Below are 23,614 nucleotides of genomic sequence, written 5' to 3'. Positions count from 1 at the left end.
GCTGCCCATGCTCTCACAGATGCCATAATCGGACAGATATGAGGTTGTGTAATTATCGCTATGGTTGCCGCCATCCCCCATCAGCTGATGCCAATTATGTACACTAGATCGAAGTTGAAACAGATAGATTGGATTGGTTCAAATGTAAAACGTCATTACAGCATGAATATTTAAAGGGGAAAAACAAAATATGGCAACATTTTCGGTTGAAGACAAAACTACTGTAGTGTATTGACAATACGATGGTGTTAAATGTTTTTTTAAATGGAACTGAAAGAATGTTGATTTTTGGTATCAAGAGGGAAGGTTTTAGTGTGACTCCACATATGACACCGGAAGTGTGGTGTAGACACGGGGATTGGACAGTAGAGGAGCCACCCACATCTTGGAAGGCTATATATGAGGGGGGAGCAACGACGGAGAGTTAGAATACAGCAAGATTTATTTGGGTCTGGTTCTCCGGACATTGTGTCTGTACTTACGCTGGAACCTCGTGGTTTGAATAAAGGCCTTTGAACACGATACAGCCTAAGCAGACTCCTTGATTGACGGTAACACCTACGAATAACCTACACTACACTACTACTCCTACTCCTACTCCTACTCCTACTCCTACTACTCCTACTCCTACTCCTACTCCTACTACTACTACTACTACTACTACTACTACTACTACTACTACTACTACTACTACTACTACTACTACTACTACTACTACTACTACTACTACTACTACTACTATTTTATAGTAGTCAACTGGGTGGGACTTCCAACTTCATTGGCTGATCCCTCCTAGTGACCCTGTTGGACCAACCGGGTCATCAGGAGGGATCAGCCAATCGTGAAGAAGAAAATTGACTACTTCAAAATGGAGATTGCCTCAATGGCGCTGCCCATGCTGTCACAGACGCTATAATGGAACATATACAAAGATGAGTCCTCTATCTATCTCCATATGTCCACACCTTACCCCCTCATGCCCTGTTCAAAACAACTGGGAACTGGGAAATCTCAGACTTCCAACTTCAGTGCGTTCATGACAACTAGGAATTCAGAAAAATATGTTTTTTGAACGTCATCCAACTTGGAATTCCAACGCATTTTTCTAGAGCTCCGACTTTCCTACCTGAAAATCACTGATGTCATGATTTAACCTGGTTTTCTTTCAGAGTTCCCTTGAAAGCGTCAACACTACTGGTGTCCTTAAGGCTCGGTCCCCTTTGGTTCTCTCTGTACACAAAGGACGTGTTCCTTTGCTCAGACGTTGCTTACGCATGGCAGATCTTACAACGCTTGGATAGGTATTTTACTACATCATATGTTAAAGCAATCTGGTGCCCGACGGTTGTACAACTTTGAACTCGGAAACTCCGATTTTTACCGACTTGGAATCACGTTGTAGAAAGATGAGCTCAATTTCCCACTTGGAAAGGATCAGAATCAACCAATAGGAAGCTCTACGCAAAACACGTACGCAAATGTTAACTCTGAGGTTCCGAGTTGTTTTGAAAGCACCAGGAGCACTGAGCAGGGGAACACGACCATTGTCACCTGGTTCTGTCACATCCTCACATGGTCTCTGTTACTACTGTTATGATGGAACTCAACTTTTTTTCTCTCATCTAGAGAAGGTCAACATAATTACTTGCAGACTTATATGCAAATGTCTATTAGAAAATATTGGAATCTCCTATTCCAATATTATTCCAATAAAGTAATACTTCATACCCATATCAAGCCTCTTGATTGTTGTGGTTAGGCAGAGTGAAGTGGCCACTTAATTTATCAAAATCAACACAAATTGATCCAGGAAACAAATGCTAAAATGAGACAAGTATGTGTGCGTAATTAAGTTTATTATACTGTAATTTCATAAGAGGAGTGAGGAGTAAAGGAGGGGAACGATGACAATACTTTAGGGCATAATTAGGATCAAATAGACAGTTCACAACATCATGTCATGTAAACAAAATAGCAACATTATTTTCCTAAAGTGCTGGGAGATTTATTTTGGCAACTAAGTTAATACTGCTGATGCACTATTTACTGCTAGTCACTGTGTCTGAATGAAAAGTAAAATGGCGGTTGTCAGTCTCTTGAATTAGGAATTCGAATTATTTTTTTAAAAAATATGGTGTAAAAAAAAAAAAACATGTTGGAGGATGACAATCCAGATAAAAAATAGAACTACAGGGGATTGTGGTAGGAGTATGGCCTACTGTACGTCTTTGATGGCCCTAAAACATATACACACACATTCCTTCCATTCTCTTAATTCAAGTGAGCAACAAAGGAAACAATACAAAGTAATACCCAAATAAATAGAAATCGATTGACAGATATGTGATGTATGATTTTTTTTAAAATATATATTTTTTATTTTTTAAAATATAATTTCGAACCTGCAATTAATATTAAATATGATATTAAATCCTAATAAAAACTAGAAAATTTTTCAAAACGTATAGAATTATAAAAATGTGTAGTATAACAACTGTTTATATTAACATAAAAATACTGAGTGAAAAAAAAAACTATTAAAGCAACAACAAAAAATATGCAAAACTGAAATGTAAATTTCCTGAGGTTATAGTGTACAATAATAACTGTCAACACTGAAGAAAAACGGGAGGGAAAATGTGTAAGTGCGACTATTTTTCGAATGAATAGCTATCATAGTTAGGTATTGCTCACATTAACTTCTTGATTATGCTACCCTAGACAGAACACAAAATACAAAATAAAATAGAAAATAAAATGTAAACATGCTTTGAAAATCCACAACAATACTAATGGCTTCAAGAAGATTGATTTAGTGAGTTAGAGTATATTTAAAAAATAAGTGAGTGAGAGTAGTCCAGCCACTACAATGAGCTATAGGAGGACGGGCTCATTGTAATGGCTGGACTGGAATCAATGGAACGGAGTCAAACATGTGGATCCATTCCAACCATTCCAATGAGCCCATCCTCCTATAGCTCCTCTCACCAGCCTCTACTATCCTCTTACTATGTGATTTCATCCATCTAGTGTGATTTATTTCTCATAAATCCCTTTAAATCTTCTTGACTTCTTGTTCATGTCTCTCCACCCATAAACTGAATGTGAAAATGCCCATGCATTGCCAATTAAAAATAATCTCTTAATGTATTAAGCTTTGGCTACAAGGAGCGAAGGTATTATTGCACACTTTAGCAGTTAGTGAGTGACAGACAAGCAATGCCTGAACAGCTTTACATAGCCAGCCATCATTCCTGTGTTGTTTGTGTTGTCCTTCAGTCATAAAATCACTGCATATTTTGTTTATCTTCATGTCATCCACAGCAATGTTCTTTGCAGCTGTGTTATAGTCCCTGGTTCCTGATGACAAGCCGGCTCCTCTATGCACGTGGTGTGTTGCTGTGTCAGAGCCAGTGGCGGCTCCTGAAAAAATTCTCAGGGGGGGCAATTTTTCTGATGATTTAGGTGACCTACACACATTTTAAAAAAGATATGTCCAGCAACAACATGAAGACAGGGGCAGCATATAAGTCAATGCCAGAAGCATTTATTGACTGATCTCAAAAGTGTTGGCTTACAAAAGCAAAATAAGTTATCACAGTAAAAATAATCAAGGGTGTTCTTTCACATTCCTCAACACTGCATAAACAATATGCATTTCCATAAACAAATGAAATATCAGCTGAAAATACAGCATCTTGGTATTTGTTCAGATTGCAGGATCAACAAGAGCTTTTACCACATTTTTTGCCTCATGGTTGAATTGGAAATATGTGCACCTGAGCATAATTCACAACAAGCAAGCAGGAGCTTTTGATAGAGGCTACTGAAAACATTGATGCAAGTTATTGGTAATAAGAAATTTTTATAGACTTCCATATTCTGCCCTCTTGTATAGATTTGTGAAAATGAACAGTGATAGACATTTTGCCTGAAAACAGAATTTGAAAATAATTTCTAGAAAAGGTAAACACAGCTATCTGTATGGCTTTGTAAAAATGAACAACCATATTCTGGCCAATTGTATAGATTTGTAAATATGAACAACCATATTCTGGCCAATTGTATAGATTTGTAAAAATGAACATGAACAGATTATATATATTTTTTTACTTTTTTTAAAATGAAAAATAACTATTTTAAACAACATCAACTGTGAACTGATTTGGGCGTGTGTGTGTTAAAGAGACAGACAGGGAGGGACAAAGAGAGAGAGAGGCTACATTACTTGTACTGAAACTGTTCTCTTCTCTCTTTCAATGCAGCAAAGCGGTCAATGACTTTCTCATTGAAATCAGGCATGCTGAGGACTAGTTCCCTCTCCATGGAAAGCATGGCCAGTGCATTCAGACGTTCCTGGCCCATTGAATTTCGCAGGAATGTCTTAACTCGTGTCAAAGTTGAGAAACATCTCTCAGCTTCAGCTGTTGTCATGGGAGTAGTTATGAGGATGTTCAACAGAGTCACAGTCTCAGAGAACGTCTCCTGGAGGTTGTAGCTCATGAGAACCTGGTACAGTGCCAGTGCACCACAGTTTGACTTTCTCGTTGCCGGCAAAAAGACCGTTCAGTCTCTCCAAAAGCACACTGGCGATTGAGACTGAGGTTGATTCCGAGATGGGAAGGAACTCAAAAAAGCGCTCCTGCACTTTGTGGTTGCTATCTATGTACCTCAGCACAAGCACCAGCTGTGTTTGTGTAGAAACGTCCGTGGTCTCGTCAGCTTGGATAGCTACGAAGTTCGCCGACTTCACCTCCTCCACAATATGTTCCCTCATGACCGCTAGCATACACTCCAGTAGCTCGTTTTGAATGGTCTTTGAAGTGAACTTCTTTCAAAGAGACAATCGAGTTGCACTGAACGCTAGCCATCTTGATAGTAGTACGTGAATTGATTGACGCTGCTACCCGCTCTTTTATTAGTTACGTTCATGGTTATGTTACGTATGACGAAAGCGCGTAAGTGCAAGCCCTCAGAAACCCATAGAGATTGTATTGAAAGCTCTGATATTTGAAAAAAAAATATTTTACATGAGAGGCTATGAAAGTCTTCTGGGCGATTTTCAACCTGACTGAAATCGCCCCAAAAGGGGCGGGGCCATTTGAAGCACGACTTTAGCCTGATTGGACATTTAGTGGCAGATCAGACGTCTAGATTAGAACACTGATAACTACTGTTGCCGTGATATAATTGATTAGAAAAAAAATCCCTTCCTTTTCCCGTTTGGCAGTGCGTCGCCCATATCGCCCTAATGAACACACCGCCCCTGGTCAGAGCCATACGTTGACCTTGCATACAGAAGTCCACAATCATCGCATCATCATCATGCTCACTGAGTCAAACCCAGAAATGCCAGCAAGCCATTTTTCTTTTTTTGTTGTTGAAAAAAGTATAGAAATGTACTCCACAAAAACAGAAGTTGAAGAACAAATAGATGGATATGGAATAACCTATGAGGATCAGATAATTGGTTGTCAGACTCATAAGAGCTAACTAGTTTGAAATGAAAACTCAACTGAAGAGTGCAACATGGAATGACCTATGAGGATCAGATAATTGGTTGTCAGACTCATAAGAGCTAACTAGTTTGAAATGGCATCCTATTCCCTACAGTACTTAGGGAGACATTTCAGATGCACACTAACAACTTCTTTTCTACAGCATAGAGCCCCTTCACGGTTGCGTATCAACACTAATGAACAGTAGTAACCGGTAGCTTAATATGGCACCAACACATAAAGGACCAAATGGAACATCAATCCCCATCTCACCCTGAAGGAGATGGGGTTTCAGTACAAGTGAATAAGGCCAAAGTACCTATGGAACACTAGTCACTTTAATAATGTTTACATACTTTTTTACTAATTTCATATGTATATACTGTATTCTACTGTCAATGCCACTCCGACATTGCTCGTCCTAATATTTATATATTTCTTAATTCCATTATTTTACTTTTAGATTTATGTGTATTGTTGTGAATTGTTAGATACTACTGCACTGTTGGAGCTAGGAACACAAGCATATCGCTACACCAGCAATAACATCTGCTAAATATGTGTATGTGACCAATAATATTTGATTTGAAATCCTAACTCAATTTAGGTCCTTAATTCTGAAAATGAAAATAATGTAGCCTCCAAGATCCCTGTTCATAGTGATGGCTATCCTCCACTGGGGTAGCTTGACAAAGGGACAGCTTGAATCAAACCTGTCTATTGTGATTAATCTTGTTTATTCAGGTGCCTCAATTATAATATACTGCCCATGCAGTATTATATATAGGCCCTAGAACTGTGGAAATACTATAATGTGGGTTTGATTGAATTCAACCTTATATGACCATTCTATTCAAATACTGGCATTAATCCACGGAATGCTGATGCCATTCAGGTAGCTATTGTTAATACACTGAACAGAAATATAAACGCAACATGTAAAGTGTTGGTCCCATGTTTCATGAGTTGAAATAAAAAAAATAAGCACAGAAAGCTTATTTCTCTCATGTTTTTATGCACAAATTTGATTACATCCCTGTTAGTGATCATTTCTCCTTTGCCAAGATAATCCATCCACCTGACAGGTGTGGCATATCAATAAGCTGATTAAACAGCATGATCATTACACCAGTGCACCTTGTGCTGAGGACAATAAAAGGCCACTCTAAAATGTGCAGTTTTGTCACACAACAAAATGCAATAGGTATCTCAAGTTGAGGGAGTGTGCAGTTGGCATGCTGACTGCAGGAATGTCCACCAGAGCTGTTGCCAGATAATGTTAATTTCTCTACCATAAGCCACCTCTAATGTCATTTTAGAGAATTTGGCAGTAGGTCCAACCGGCCTGAGAACCGCAGACCACATGTATGGCGTTCTGTGGGCGAGTGGTTTGCGGATATCAACGTTGTGAAGAGTGCCCCATGGTGGCGGTGGGGTTTGGGATAGTCTGAATCAACAACATGTTCCAGTTCCCGCCAATATCCAGCAACTTTGCACAGCCATTGAAGAGGAGTGGGACAACATTCCACAGGCAACAGCCTGATCAACAATGCAAAGGAGATGTGTCGTGCTACACGAGGCAAATGGTGGTCACACTAGATACTGACTGGTTTTCTGATCCACGCCCCTACCTTTTAAAAAAGTTATCGTGACCAACAGATGCATATCTGTATTCCCAGTCATGTGAAATCCTTAGATTAGGGCCTAATTAATTTATTGCAATTAACTGATTTCCTTATATGAACTGTAACTCAGTCAAATCTTAGAAAATGTTGCATGTTGCGTATATATTTTTGTTCAGTACAATATACTTTGTATGCAAAAACAAATGATCCCTGACAACATAACTATGAAATATGCTTACAGGCGCCATCTGCAATTGCTATATTCATTTGTGGACTTCTAAATTAATGATATATACCCATTGATTGATTCTTGGATAATATAACAAAAATTCCCGGACACAGATTAAGCTTAATCCTGGAATAAAAATCTATTTCAAAGGAGAATTTCCATTGAGACTGAGAATGCTTTTTAGTCCTGGACTAATCGGTGTCCAGGAAACGGATCCCTTCTGTTAGTCTCGTCTCACTATCTAGTCTAGCATTAATATTTGCATAATTCCATTTAGAGATAAGTATGTCTGAGATAACACCATGAAATAAGAGTTGATTGTTGATGTCATCAGCAGTGGATTTCTGAGGAAAGGGGCTATCTTCAATTGTTATATCCATAAATTATTGATATATACACCCATTGATTCTTCAACAATATAACTCAAATTCCCAGACACAGATTAACCTTAGTCCTTTAATAAAAACCTATTTCAAAAAGGAGAAATTCCATTGAGACTGAGAAAGCTTAATCCTTGGTTGAATAGCTCCGCCTATGAATTTGAGAGTGGTTACAATGATTCAGCCCCATCCCTCAGCTGTTTATGGAAAAAGTGGCAGGGTGCAAATATGGTCCTATTTGACAATATGTTGGACTTTCCCAATATCTCCATTTTACCTAATTTAAGCAGAACATTTCAGTGCTGATGCATAGGAGGAGTAATATACATGGATTATGTATAGCCTTTGTCAGCTACATTTACTTTGATAATAACTTACTGATAAAATAACGATTTGCCAATTGGCCACTGGAAAAAAACACTGGTGTATTATTCATCAAATACCAGTTGAGTCTCATAAGCACGCAACTATGGTTTTGTGTTTCTCTATAAAACATGTTAACTAAAATGTCAGCAAGGAATATAGACCCAGCCGTTACAATATAATTTGATTTGACAAACTCAGCTAGGTCCGTCCAATTTTGAGTGGAAAATTCCCTATTTAACTCATTTTCTGTTATGAATTCCTTATGTAATGTACCACACACACACACACACACACACACACACACACACACAGAGAGTAATGAGCACAGGACCAGAGATCTTGGAGAATCCCCCTTTAATGGAGCTTCTTGCTGACAGTAGCTATATACCATCTCTCATGGCACATACTGAGAGTGGGCAACTAACTATTGCCACTTAGCACCCTATGGACTAGAATCGATCAAGGGGGGCCTATTGTACTGTATTGTATGAGTGGGTTATGATACGATTTAACAGGATAATATACCCTGCCTGAATGACAATTACACTCCCCACCTGCAGAGTCCCTTCTCTTACAGGAATATTGCATTTGCATTTTGTAACCTCGCATGCAACGTCATCATCTCAGTCAAAGCACACTCATCTCATAAAACTTAACATTTTCCTCATCAATGTCTCTTCCAAAATTGCATTTCAAAACTGTATCCCACGGTAGACTTTTCATTTTTTACATCCGAAAAAAGTAGCATGGCGGTTGGACATTTGCTTTGATTCCCTTGAGAAGCATCCCTGCAGTAGAGTAGAGTACAGTCACGAGTGAGCAGGGGCTGCTCTGTTAGCGAGCTGTCTGAGTCTGTGTAGTCCTCTCTAGTCCTCTTCACTCCTCCAGGGGACCGGCCTGTGTCTGTTTCGACTGAGTTACCATCCTCCAACCCCTATCTGCTCAGGCAGTCTCCTTGTCCACCTTCCACAGCTGCTCCTTCACCTCGGTGGGTAGGGTGTTGAAGAGATCTTCTTCCACCACCAGACCAGTCTTTTTCAACTGCCTGCATTCCCCGAGCTCCACGGGCAGACAGTCCAACCTGTTCCCCCTCAGCTCCAGCTGGGTCAGGCCCGTCAGCTCCCCGAAGCGCGACGGCAGAGACGTCAGGCAGTTGTTTCCCAGGTTCAGAGTACGGAGCTTCTTACACTGGAACAGCTCGTTGGGCAGGGTCTCAATCTAAATGGGGCGAAGAGGTAGAACAAAAAGAGGAAAAAGTGAGATGGAGCGATAGTGTCAGGTGGATGTGACTAACAGTGTACAATGTGTTATAGTGTCAGGTGGATGTGACTAACACTGCACAATGTGTGATAGTGTCATGTGGATGTGACTAACACTGCACAATGTGTTATAGTGTCATGTGGATGTGACTAACACTGCACAATGTGATAGTGTCATGTGGATGTGACTAACACTGCACAATGTGTTATAGTGTCATGTGGACATGACTAACACTGCACAATGTGTTATAGTGTCAGGTGGATGTGACTAACACTGCACAATGTGTTATAGTGTCAGGTGGATGTGACTAACACTGCACAATGTGTGATAGTGTCATGTGGACGTGACTCACGCTGCACAATGTGTTAGTGTCAGGTGGACGTGACTAACACTGCACAATGTGTTAGTGTCAGGTGGACGTGACTAACACTGCACAATGTGTTATAGTGTCAGGTGGATGTGACTAACACTGCACAATGTGTTATAGTGTCATGTGGACATGACTCTCACTGCACAATGTGTTAGTGTCAGGTGGATGTGACTCACACTGCACAATGTGTTATAGTGTCAGGTGGACGTGACTAACACTGCACAATGTGTGATAGTGTCATGTGGATGTGACTAACACTGCACAATGTGTTATAGTGTCAGGTGGACGTGACTAACACTGCACAATGTGTTATAGTGTCATGTGGATGTGACTAACACTGCACAATGTGTGATAGTGTCATGTGGACGTGACTCACACTGCACAATGTGTTAGTGTCAGGTGGACGTGACTAACACTGCACAATGTGTTATAGTGTCAGGTGGATGTGACTAACACTGCACAATGTGTTATAGTGTCATGTGGACATGACTCTCACTGCACAATGTGTTAGTGTCAGGTGGATGTGACTCACACTGCACAATGTGTTAGTGTCAGGTGGATGTGACTAACACTGCACAATGTGTTATAGTGTCAGGTGGACGTGACTAACACTGCACAATGTGTGATAGTGTCATGTGGATGTGACTAACACTGCACAATGTGTTATAGTGTCAGGTGGATGTGACTAACACTGCACAATGTGTGATAGTGTCATGTGGACGTGACTAACACTGCACAATGTGTTATAGTGTCATGTGGATGTGACTAACACTGCACAATGTGTTAGTGTCAGGTGGATGTGACTAACACTGCACAATGTGTGATAGTGTCAGGTGGACGTGACTAACACTGCACAATGTGTTATAGTGTCAGGTGGACGTGACTCACACTGCACAATGTGTGATAGTGTCATGTGGATGTGACTAACACTGCACAATGTGTTATAGTGTCAGGTGGATGTGACTAACACTGCACAATGTGTTATAGTGTCAGGTGGATGTGACTAACACTGCACAATGTGTTATAGTGTCATGTGGATGTGACTAACACTGCACAATGTGTTATAGTGTCAGGTGGATGTGACTAACACTGCACAATGTGTGATAGTGTCATGTGGACATGACTAACACTGCACAATGTGTTAGTGTCAGGTGGATGTGACTAACACTGCACAATGTGTTATAGTGTCAGGTGGATGTGACTAACACTGCACAATGTGTGATAGTGTCATGTGGACATGACTCACGCTGCACAATGTGTTAGTGTCAGGTGGATGTGACTAACACTGCACAATGTGTGATAGTGTCATGTGGATGTGACTAACACTGCACAATGTGTTATAGTGTCAGGTGGATGTGACTAACACTGCACAATGTGTTATAGTGTCATGTGGACATGACTCTCACTGCACAATGTGTTAGTGTCAGGTGGATGTGACTAACACTGCACAATGTGTTATAGTGTCATGTGGACGTGGCTAATACTGTACAATGTGTGATAGTGTCAGGTGGATGTGACTAACACTGCACAATGTGTTATAGTGTCATGTGGACGTGGCTAATACTGTACAATGTGTTATAGTGTCATGTGGATGTGACTAACACTGCACAATGTGTTATAGTGTCAGGTGGACGTGACTAACACTGCACAATGTGTGATAGTGTCATGTGGATGTGACTAACACTGCACAATGTGTGATAGTGTCATGTGGACATGACTCACGCTGCACAATGTGTTAGTGTCAGGTGGATGTGACTAACACTGCACAATGTGTTATAGTGTCAGGTGGACGTGACTCACACTGCACAATGTGTTATAGTGTCAGGTGGACATGACTCACGCTGCACAATGTGTTAGTGTCAGGTGGATGTGACTAACACTGCACAATGTGTTATAGTGTCAGGTGGATGTGACTAACACTGCACAATGTGTTATAGTGTCATGTGGATGTGACTAACACTGCACAATGTGTTATAGTGTCAGGTGGATGTGACTAACACTGCACAATGTGTGATAGTGTCATGTGGACATGACTAACACTGCACAATGTGTTAGTGTCAGGTGGATGTGACTAACACTGCACAATGTGTTATAGTGTCAGGTGGATGTGACTAACACTGCACAATGTGTGATAGTTTCATGTGGACATGACTCACGCTGCACAATGTGTTAGTGTCAGGTGGATGTGACTAACACTGCACAATGTGTGATAGTGTCATGTGGATGTGACTAACACTGCACAATGTGTTATAGTGTCAGGTGGACGTGACTAACACTGCACAATGTGTGATAGTGTCAGGTGGACATGACTAACACTGCACAATGTGTGATAGTGTCATGTGGACATGACTCACGCTGCACAATGTGTTAGTGTCAGGTGGATGTGACTAACACTGCACAATGTGTTATAGTGTCAGGTGGATGTGACTAACACTGCACAATGTGTGATAGTGTCAGGTGGACGTGACTAACACTGCACAATGTGTGATAGTGTCAGGTGGACGTGACTAACACTGCACAATGTGTGATAGTGTCATGTGGATGTGACTAACACTGCACAATGTGTTATAGTGTCAGGTGGATGTGACTAACACTGCACAATGTGTGATAGTGTCAGGTGGACGTGACTAACACTGCACAATGTGTGATAGTGTCATGTGGACGTGACTAACACTGCACAATGTGTTATAGTGTCATGTGGACATGACTCACGCTGCACAATGTGTTATAGTGTCATGTGGATGTGACTAACACTGCACAATGTGTGATAGTGTCATGTGGACATGACTCACGCTGCACAATGTGTTAGTGTCAGGTGGATGTGACTAACACTGCACAATGTGTTATAGTGTCAGGTGGATGTGACTAACACTGCACAATGTGTTATAGTGTCATGTGGATGTGACTAACACTGCACAATGTGTTATAGTGTCAGGTGGACGTGACTAACACTGCACAATGTGTGATAGTGTCATGTGGATGTGACTAACACTGCACAATGTGTTATAGTGTCAGGTGGACGTGACTAACACTGCACAATGTGTGATAGTGTCATGTGGATGTGACTAACACTGCACAATGTGTGATAGTGTCATGTGGACATGACTCACGCTGCACAATGTGTTAGTGTCAGGTGGATGTGACTAACACTGCACAATGTGTTATAGTGTCAGGTGGATGTGACTAACACTGTACAATGTGTTATAGTGTCATGTGGACATGACTCACGCTGCACAATGTGTGATAGTGTCATGTGGATGTGACTAACACTGCACAATGTGTGATAGTGTCATGTGGATGTGACTAACACTGCACAATGTGTTATAGTGTCAGGTGGACGTGACTAACACTGCACAATGTGTGATAGTGTCATGTGGATGTGACTAACACTGCACAATGTGTGATAGTGTCATGTGGACATGACTCACGCTGCACAATGTGTTAGTGTCATGTGGATGTGACTAACACTGCACAATGTGTTATAGTGTCAGGTGGATGTGACTAACACTGCACAATGTGTTATAGTGTCATGTGGATGTGACTAACACTGCACAATGTGTTATAGTGTCAGGTGGATGTGACTAACACTGCACAATGTGTGATAGTGTCATGTGGACATGACTAACACTGCACAATGTGTGATAGTGTCATGTGGATGTGACTAACACTGCACAATGTGTTAGTGTCAGGTGGATGTGACTAACACTGCACAATGTGTTATAGTGTCATGTGGACGTGACTAACACTGCACAATGTGTGATAGTGTCATGTGGACATGACTAACACTGCACAATGTGTTAGTGTCAGGTGGATGTGACTAACACTGCACAATGTGTTATAGTGTCAGGTGGATGTGACTAACACTGCACAATGTGTGATAGTTTCATGTGGACATGACTCACGCTGCACAATGTGTTAGTGTCAGGTGGATGTGACTAACACTGCACAATGTGTGATAGTGTCATGTGGATGTGACTAACACTGCACAATGTGTTATAGTGTCATGTGGATGTGACTAACACTGCACAATGTGTTATAGTGTCAGGTGGACGTGACTAACACTGCACAATGTGTGATAGTGTCATGTGGACATGACTCACGCTGCACAATGTGTTAGTGTCAGGTGGATGTGACTAACACTGTACAATGTGTTATAGTGTCATGTGGACAAAACTCACGCTGCACAATGTGTTATAGTGTCAGGTGGATGTGACTCACACTGCACAATGTGTTAGTGTCAGGTGGATGTGACTCACACTGCGTTATAGTGTCAGGTGGATGTGACTAACACTGCACAATGTGTTAGTGTCAAGTGGACGTGACTAACACTGCACAATGTGTGATAGTGTCATGTGGACGTGACTAACACTGCACAATGTGTGATAGTGTCATGTGGACATGACTAACACTGCACAATGTGTTATAGTGTCATGTGGACGTGACTCTCACTGCACAATGTGTTAGTGTCAGGTGGATGTGACTCACACTGCGTTATAGTGTCAGGTGGATGTGACTAACACTGCACAATGTGTTAGTGTCAGGTGGATGTGACTCACACTGCGTTATAGTGTCAGGTGGATGTGACTAACACTGCACAATGTGTTAGTGTCAAGTGGACGTGACTAACACTGCACAATGTGTGATAGTGTCATGTGGATGTGACTAACACTGCACAATGTGTTATAGTGTCATGTGGATGTGACTAACACTGCACAATGTGTTATAGTGTCATGTGGACGTGACTCTCACTGCACAATGTGTTAGTGTCAGGTGGATGTGACTCACACTGCGTTATAGTGTCAGGTGGATGTGACTAACACTGCACAATGTGTTAGTGTCAAGTGGATGTGACTAACACTGCACAATGTGTGATAGTGTCATGTGGACATGACTAACACTGCACAATGTGTTATAGTGTCATGTGGATGTGACTAACACTGCACAATGTGTGATAGTGTCATGTGGACGTGACTAACACTGCACAATGTGTGATAGTGTCATGTGGACATGACTAACACTGCACAATGTGTTATAGTGTCATGTGGATGTGACTAACACTGCACAATGTGTGATAGTGTCATGTGGACGTGACTAACACTGCACAATGTGTTATAGTGTCATGTGGATGTGACTAACACTGCACAATGTGTTAGTGTCAGGTGGATGTGACTAACACTGCACAATGTGTTATAGTGTCATGTGGATGTGACTAACACTGCACAATGTGTGATAGTGTCATGTGGATGTGACTAACACTGCACAATGTGTTATAGTGTCATGTGGATGTGACTAACACTGCACAATGTGTGATAGTGTCATGTGGACATGACTAACACTGCACAATGTGTTATAGTGTCATGTGGATGTGACTAACACTGCACAATGTGTTATAGTGTCATGTGGATGTGACTAACACTGCACAATGTGTTATAGTGTCATGTGGATGTGACTAACACTGCACAATGTGTTATAGTGTCATGTGGATGTGACTAACACTGCACAATGTGTGATAGTGTCATGTGGACATGACTCACACTGCACAATGTGTTAGTGTCAGGTGGATGTGACTCACACTGCGTTATAGTGTCAGGTGGATGTGACTAACACTGCACAATGTGTTATAGTGTCAGGTGGATGTGACTAACACTGCACAATGTGTTATAGTGTCAGGTGGATGTAACTAACACTGCACAATGTGTTAGTGTCAAGTGGACGTGACTAACACTGTACAATGTGTTAATGGGATTTGATTCACAGTTCTCAGATGAGTCAACACGGCTACGGACAACACGTTCCTCATAACTCATCCAGAATACACCCTCAGAAATGTTTGTACAGAAAACCAAAAATGAAAATGAAAGCACTCACTCGGTTGGCGGTGACTGCCAGGTACTGAAGGTTCTGCAGGTACCCTACGTCTGCTGGGATGTAGGTGAGGTTGTTGTGGCTCAGGTCCAGGAAGCGCAGCTTACGACAGTAGAACAGCTGGCTGGGGATATTATCGATCTTGTTCCTGTTCAGATAGAGACGCTCCAGGTTGTTGAGGGTGCCGATCTGGATGGGAATATAGGCGATCTGGTTGTACCAGAGTTTAAGGCAGACCAGCCGGTGCAGGTGCTGGAAGCTGATGATCTCCTCAATGGTCTTCAGGTTGTTGTCCTTCAATGATGACAATAATAATACATTTTATTCATACATAAAAAAATACAAAATAAACAGGGCCAGTTTCTCAGACACAGATTCAGTTTAGTACTGGGGTAAACAACTATTCCAAAGGATATCCTCCATTGAGCATGATTTTTTGTCCAGGACTAGATTTAGGGCGTTTTCACACACGTTTTCACTGAGCTATAGTTCCAATCAGAGTTAGATTATTTGTTACATAGTATTTTTTTCATTTTTTTATTTTTTCATTTGGTCCAGTTGGTTTCACATTGCCAAAATGTCAAACCAACTAAAATGCCTAAACAAAACCACCTGTTCATGCAAGTCATTTGTTTATTGGAGAGAAATGATCACGGTAAATCCATCTTCAATAATCAAAAGCATAACTTGTATGTCCCAAACTTCATACTACTTTCGCTTTGGTCTTCCAACAACATGCGGGAGGTAACAACGCAAAAGCCACTTTAACCCTTGACGTGAACAGTCTATATTCAGTAGCCTATATCCCCTGTATAGCCCCAGTCCCCCCAATCTGCATCGGATGTGGTCATAAATGCGCAGCTACTCACAGAATGTTTAAGAGATATCAAGTTATGGTACTGCGTGCACTTCATCAAATGCTCTCAGTCAAACAACCAGTAATAATGCGGAACTCTGGTTATTTTCCTGTGTTTGGTCTGGACTGCATTCTCAATGGCAGCGAACCGCACCACGGTACAAATTGAATCAGACCGAGATTACCCTTTACGAGCGAACCACGTGCGTTGTTTAGTGCACTCACGAGTGCGGATAGAGTGCTCACACCAGTCCAAACTAACGGAACTAAGGGAAGAAAAGTGGCAAAATTCGGAAAGAACACTCCAAACCAATTTGGTGTGAGAGCCACCTTAATGTGTGTCCGGGAAACCAAAGTCATTTTACGTAATAAAATCAGCAAGTTTAATAAAAACAATACAATCACTTAATAAAATGTCATCCTGCGACCAGGACTTCTGGAAAACCAGGGAAATTTGGGAAAGTGAACAGAATTTTGCAACCCTAACGCAGCGTAATAAACAGCAATGACAAACGAACCTTGAGGTCAATCTCCTGCAAGTTGTGCAGGCTGAAGATGGAGTGTGGGATGCGTTCCAGGTCACAGCGGATCAGCTCCAGTTCAGTCAGGTTCACCATCTTCTTCAGGCTGTTGAGGACCATCAGCTTGGTGCCCTCGTTGTTGACTGACAGCTTCTGGAGGTGCACCCCCACGTCAGTCACCACCTGAGGTGAAGAACATCATACATAAAAGGTGAAACATTACAGTGCAGGGAGAGGGGGAAAAAACCAACAGGGCTTGATAGGGGCTCCTCTCACAAACAAAATGATTAAAACAAAAAATTACATGAAACACAAACAAACACTAGACAAAAAGACAGAGTGAGGAAGAAAAAAAAGAGAAAAAAAAAGACCTGAGGTAGCTTGGTCAGGTTGCTCTTCAGCCGGAGCACCTTGAGCCTCTTCAGCTCCCGTAGCCCATCAATAACAATGTATCGGTTGTTCTCTGCGCTCAGGTTCCCTGTCAAGTGCAGCTCGCTCAGGTTCTTCAGGCTGTAGATCCACAGAGGGATCTCCTTGATGTCGGTGAACTTGATGTGGAGGGACTTGAGGTTCTCCCTGAGGAAGGCCAGGGCCGGAGCCTCGATCTTAGCCGGGGTGTGGTACAGCCAAAGCTCCTTCAGGTTGACCAGCTGGGCGATGATGGGAGGGATGGTGATGTCTGGGATGAGCTCCAGCTTCAGCACCTAGAATAATAACAAAAACAATACATACGGACAGAGAGGCCGATATCGAAGCTCAATAAACTGAAGCGACACGGGCAAAAGCAGTGTGCGAGTTTCTCGCTTCTTTTAAGACATCGTGTAATTATTCCAACACACCTCCGACTCAGATGTGCGAGTACTTTTCCTATAATGCACAACAATCACAAGGTTGGTACAGTGTGTGCATTCAAAAATAGATAAAAACAAGTCACAGGAACAACAAGGACAACAAGGAATAGAGCCAACTCTACACAAACTACCTCCAGCTCCATCAGGTCAAACACTGTGTCTGGGATGCCGCTCAGCATGAAGAGGTGCAGCTCCAGCTTCTCCTGGGAGTTCTTGGTGATCCTCTGCCTCAGTTTGTCCAGAGTCCACTCGTTGTTCAGGTTGAGCTGCCGCAGCTTGTTCTCGCTCACCTCGGACAGGAAGACGGCAAAGCGTTTGGAGTACAGCGGGTCGTACTGGTCGATCATGTGCAGCATGAAAGCAAAGTCGTTCTTTACGTCCGGTATGTCGCTGTAACTGCTCTCCTCTCGTATCGACTCAAAGGAGTATTTCTTCAGCGAGTGCCGCAGCATCCAACAAAGAGTGTACATGCAAATTAAGCCGTAAACCCCCACTAAACTGATGTAGACGCAGGCTAGGATCTTAAACAGCGTGGCCAGAGGATGGGCACAACGATACATGCTGTACCCCGTGAGGCTCTCTATATCCACACTACAGTCCACGCTGAACTGAATTTTGTGCACATAATACCCTGTATAGCAGATAATCAAAATGAACTTAATGACTTTGATAATAGTCTGTCGGATGTAGAGCCTGTACACAATGTCTCCCTCTTCCACATGTAGGCGGAACTTTTTCACCTTTTCGAACAGAGCTTTTGCTTGTTCGCCCTCTTTTTTATCCAGGACGCCTGTCTCAGTGCGGTCCACGATCCCCTGCTCCAGGCGAGACTTTGTCTTTTGGAGCATGGGGACGCTGGCCTCCACGTCCTCGCTGACACATGACGCCTTCTTATCCATGGAGCCGTTCATCTTGTGGGGCTTGGGGTCGCGCTCCTCCACCACTGTCTCAGACAGGGCCCTGGTGGTCCAGGGAGAGTCAAAACACTTGAGTAAGATGGACACAAAGTGCTCCAGTTTGGAACTAGTCCGGGGGAACTTGAACCAGAAGTTACTGCAGGCCAGGAAAATGAGGGTATGAAGTAGCACCAGGTAGGGGAAGTACTTGGCGAACCAGTGCAGGCGGTTCTCGTAGCACACGGCGTCTACGTAGTTGTACTGGTGGCGATCCAGGTTGTATTGGATCCCTTTGGGCTCCAACAACAGCGGGGCCGACTGGGTGGCGTTGAAATACCTCCTGCAGGTCTGGTTGACCACCCACTTGCAGGGTAGGCAGATCATCTTGTCCTGGGTGACCTAAAGAGTGAAACGAGAGCATTTTAGGCACATCGACAATAGTAAAGTAAGCATTTCATTGTAGTGTGTGTGTGTATATACTACGCTGTATCCCGTGCATATGACAAATTACACTTTTAAATTATTTGTAACAGAAGCTGAACAAAAACAAGCTAAAAAAAAAAGGGAATGTCCTCTCACGGACCTGCAGCGTTCCCCCGAACACGGCGATCATCAGCATGACTATGGAGATGTAGTCAGTGAAGACGTCCCACCATGGCTTCAGGATACGGTAGGCCGGCTGACAGTCTACAAAGTAGCGCAGCTCAGTGATGGGGATCATGGTTTATCTGGGAAGAGGAGAGTTAATAGTAATAATAATTAGGTGGGTGCTTAAATTTGTCCTGTTTCACACATGTAAAAGTATGTATTACACGCATGTGTGAATTGGAAATATGTTTTTGCATATCCCAACTCCCCCTGAGACACCCTACGAGAGTTGGGTCATGGCCAGGGTCTGCTATTATCAATGGCGACCCTGGAGCAATTAGGGTTAAGTGCCTTGCTCAAAAGGCACAGACGGATTTTTCACCTTGTCGAATTGGGGATTCGAACTGGCGACGTTTCGGTTATTGGCCCAACGCTTTAACTGCTAGGCTACCTGCCACCCTTACTATGACAGACAGTATGTTTCATAATTTCAAATTCAACGTTTTTTATGATCAAATTGCATAAGAGCAATAAGCTTTCTGAAATACTTGGCATTTCAAAAATGGGGGCCTTCAGCTCCAATAAAATAATGGTGCCACTAATAAATTGTCTATTACATTAAAATAGGGAACGCCCTTTTATGCCATAAAAAGATAATGGCATCCGGAACATATAGATTAGCTACTGCAATTAGTAACAGCCATTCCTGTCTTCATTTAACACTCAAATCAAATGAAGACTACCATAGCTCTTGCCTCTGGCACTCTATGAACAAAAAAAACAAGCATCCTATGTTGAATGAATGTGATGTGTAACACATATTCTGTACTGACAGCAACAGGAAAGGGAAAGGGGGATACCTGGTCAGCTGCACAACTGAACGCATTCAACCCAAATAGGTCTTCCGCATTTAACCCAACCCCTCTGAATCAATGGCAGCAATGCTAACAGGGTCATGCATCAGATAATAGGCTACCAGATGATTCATTTGAAAATATGTAGTAATGAAATAGACTGACTATCGCATGCATGTTCTGACACCTGAATCTCTGATGCATTATATTGGCTGGTTTGCTATTGATTTCACTATTGTTAAACCGGTCCAGTTAATCTAGCTCCCATTGGGCAGGTATTGGGACAGCATTTTCATTAGGGCTGGCAGTGTGTGTGTGTGCGTGTTAGGCTGGGAATTGCCAGGGACCTCCCGATACTATATTATCGTGATACTTTGGTGCCGATAAGATATATATTGCGATTCTCACGATTCAATATTGCGATGTTATTGCGATTTGATGTTCCAAACATATTGCTCACTATATGGCTGATGCAGAGAGACAAGAGAAAGCATGAGAAAATTAGTATTGATCAGTCAGGGAAATAAAAGTGCTGAAATCATGTTGGCTCACTATTTAAAAAGATGAGAACAAGCTATAGGATGAAAAATACCAGAGTTTTGGTGCAGGTACAGCCGACTAGCGCTACCTAACAACAACAAAAATACAAATCAATACTTGGAGTCAAAGTATTGATATAATATAATCCAAAATAATATTGCGATATTTCACTGTATCAATTCCCTCCCCCCCATCACTAATTTGTATTACCCTGGTAAACACACACCATGTCTCAGAAGATCAAAGTCAGTTTAGCAGTAATCTAATTAATCAGATTAGTAATTTGGTGTGTGTAAATCACTTGTAAATCACTTAAAATATGAAGAAAGAAACACAGAGAGCTGGCCATGATCCTAGCTGGCAAATACAAGAGGTAAAATGTTGAAGTGTTTACATGCAGTGAGAAGAACAGTGTAGTGAGATTAGCTCTGGGGAAGGTATTTGGCAGATCATTGTGAATCAGAAATTAAAACATTCCAGAATAGATAGGAGGCACAAGTGACAGAAAATCTAAACTAACAGAAAAAAAGATGTAGTCTAGCTTTCCTATATGCCCAATATTCCACATTTTAAAGTAAAATAAATACTACTTACAATATCTGGAATAAAATACAGTAGAACATTAAGTCTCCACTTGTGTCTCCATTTATGAACAGCTTACAAAATATGTCTTCTCTATTTAAGCCTTCAACTCCAATACTTAAAAACGACCATGAAGATAGACAGACTGATAAACCTCTGACATTTTACCATGTGCCCCCCTCTTTCACTCGCGTGCCACTCTCTCCAAGAACATTATCTTCACCACCATAACACTTCTTCAGTTTTGGCTCGTCTAGTCCAAACACAAACCACAGGAACGACAGCCACCTTACTCTCTTGTTCTCTATTCTTAGTCATTTCCCATAATAATACCCAGGGTATTGTCTCCCAGCGACCTTCAGGAGGAGATCCTGTTTACATTAGAGGAGGAGTCGGCGCTGGCTGTCTCCAGCCCCTGTCTCCCAGAAGGCCCAACACTGTACCCCGTGTCTCCTGCTCCTGGCTGTCTCCCTGGAAGGAACACTGGCTGTACCCCGGCCCTCACCTAATGGCCCTTCTCCTCTCTGGATGGTCATTATTTTCAGGAAGATGTTATTTAGTTCTTTAGAACCTGTTCCAAAAATGCTGCTGCAAAGTGGCCAATAAAGAATAAAGCACATACAAAGCTGTAGGATTGAAGAATCCACATGTGTTCGTTATTGCCAACTTTGTTACTTGCAATGTTTTTTTTGGAACATATTCTAAAGAACATATTCCTGAGAATATAGGCTACCATCCCTGCCCTCCTCACTCACTCCCACAAGACTGGGAGTTGGCTATCTGTCGCTGCCTGTGTTCAGTGAGGAAGACAGATAAAAACAGACAGACTTCCTGTGGAGCTGAGAAGTCTGACGCCTGCCTAGCCCCACTACAGCCTAGCCCAGCCCAGTCAGATCTCCAACCTACTCCCACACACAATGTCATTGTCACAACAATTCAGTCCAATTCACCCTATTCAGAGACCAGACAACCCATTAGAGTACTGATAAAAAGCGCTGATTGGTAAAACTCTTCTTTCTACAGAGCCAACAGAACCACAAAAATACATCACTCAGTGAGGGACAGTAGCCACATGTCTGACCAAACTTCATATTCGTATGTAATACGAAGTACACAAGAATTCTGAGTACTGTACAGAAAATTGAAGAGTTATAAACATGGTTAGATGACATCTCTGGGAGATTAGCCTAATTTATGTGAACTGTGCAGGTATCAAGACATCTGCTCTTACCACAGTGGAGGTACTGGTGTGATCTGTACTCCTGTCGTTGGTGGGTATCCCACTCAGTGTGAGCCCAGCAATCCTCATGAGCCCAGGTCTCTTCTATCTCCATAGGAATGGGTGGCTGATCTGAAAACGAAAGGAAATTAGAAGTGAAGAATAAGCCTAATTAGGCCTAGCAAGCAACTATTTAATGTCTGATCTTGTAGCACAGGGATTATGTAAATTAATACAGACAAACTCACTAGCTAGTAAACAGACTGGCAAGATGTAGGCTTGTATATAACACTAATAGCTTAAGCTTACATAAGTCTGACATCCCATTCCCAAAGCTGAAATCACATGCTGGGATGACATGTGGATTTAAGCACTTGAAAGGGTGACACACATATTACATGACATGGCTTATTCGGCAGTCTGATGATGTGAGCAGTTTGCAAAGTCCAAAACATATGACACATGAATGATCTCATGAAATTCAAGAGACAAATGCAATTTCCATGGTGAAATACTCTACCTACATTACTTAGCTTGCTAACTAGCTAGCCTTAGTCTTGTCATACATTTTGTGGCTAATGTCGACAGCTAACTAGCTAACTAATGATAGCTAACTAGCTAGCTGGCCAAGTCATATCAGATGAAACCGGTATATGATGCAGACGATTGAGAAGTTCAGCTGCTAGATAGCCTATAATCGATTGTCAATTAGACCGTTTGTAACTATTGATGTTATCATATCAGTGATGGCTAGAAAAACATACATTAGTTATAGTTAAACTGGTTAGCTAGCTATAACGTTAGCTAGCGTAGCTTGCTAGCTGACATTTCTTAGCATTAAAATGTTAGCTCGACCGGCATTTCTATAAACAACAGAGAAGTAAGGCCTATCTTGACTATCGTTTTAACTAACTACAGTCTAGTTACTCGACAACTTACTCAGTTTGGCTCCACTGCAGCAAGGCTGGCGAGCACCACAGGCTAACAGAAATACATGATGGTGTGGGGCTAGCTAACGTTAGCTAGCTAGTGTTGCCTTCTTTTCGTCTGTTGTCGTTGTAGTTGAGCACTGCAGCCTGCAACTATGCCCGTTTCCAATAGGTGGCAGTAGTGC

General features: G+C 42.0%; 1 protein-coding gene across 1 annotated transcript; it reads right to left on the bottom strand.

The window, feature by feature from the left end:
• Positions 1-8,435: 8,435 nt before the first annotated feature.
• LOC121558079 (volume-regulated anion channel subunit LRRC8A) lies at positions 8,436-23,564 on the bottom strand. Its single transcript, XM_041871568.1, has 8 exons — positions 23,440-23,564; positions 22,513-22,632; positions 19,301-19,445; positions 17,953-19,116; positions 17,342-17,674; positions 16,968-17,153; positions 15,597-15,887; positions 8,436-9,316 (listed from the first exon to the last, which is right to left on the bottom strand). Exons 3-8 carry the CDS (start codon positions 19,436-19,438, stop codon positions 9,041-9,043), a joined length of 2,388 nt encoding a protein of 795 aa, XP_041727502.1. The 5' UTR covers positions 19,439-19,445; positions 22,513-22,632; positions 23,440-23,564; the 3' UTR covers positions 8,436-9,040.
• Between the last annotated feature and the right edge of the window lie 50 nt (positions 23,565-23,614).

The sequence above is a fragment of the Coregonus clupeaformis genome, chromosome 18 (genome assembly GCF_020615455.1).
Source record: "Coregonus clupeaformis isolate EN_2021a chromosome 18, ASM2061545v1, whole genome shotgun sequence".
Classification (NCBI taxonomy): Eukaryota; Metazoa; Chordata; class Actinopteri; order Salmoniformes; family Salmonidae; genus Coregonus; species Coregonus clupeaformis.
The sequence above is the reverse complement of the archived record's forward strand: the minus strand, read 5'-3'. Positions and strand labels throughout refer to the sequence as shown.

Bases quoted from the DNA above. Each gene is read 5' to 3' on its own strand.
- LOC121558079 (XM_041871568.1), bottom strand. From the start codon at position 19,438: ATGATCCCCATCACTGAGCTGCGCTACTTTGTAGACTGTCAGCCGGCC. The intron at 17,675-17,952 runs GTAGTTTGTGTA...TTATTATTCTAG, and splicing joins TTGACCTGATGGAGCTGGAG to GTGCTGAAGCTGGAGCTCAT. The intron at 9,317-15,596 runs GTGAGTGCTTTC...CGCCCCATTTAG, and splicing joins TGGCAGTCACCGCCAACCGA to ATTGAGACCCTGCCCAACGA.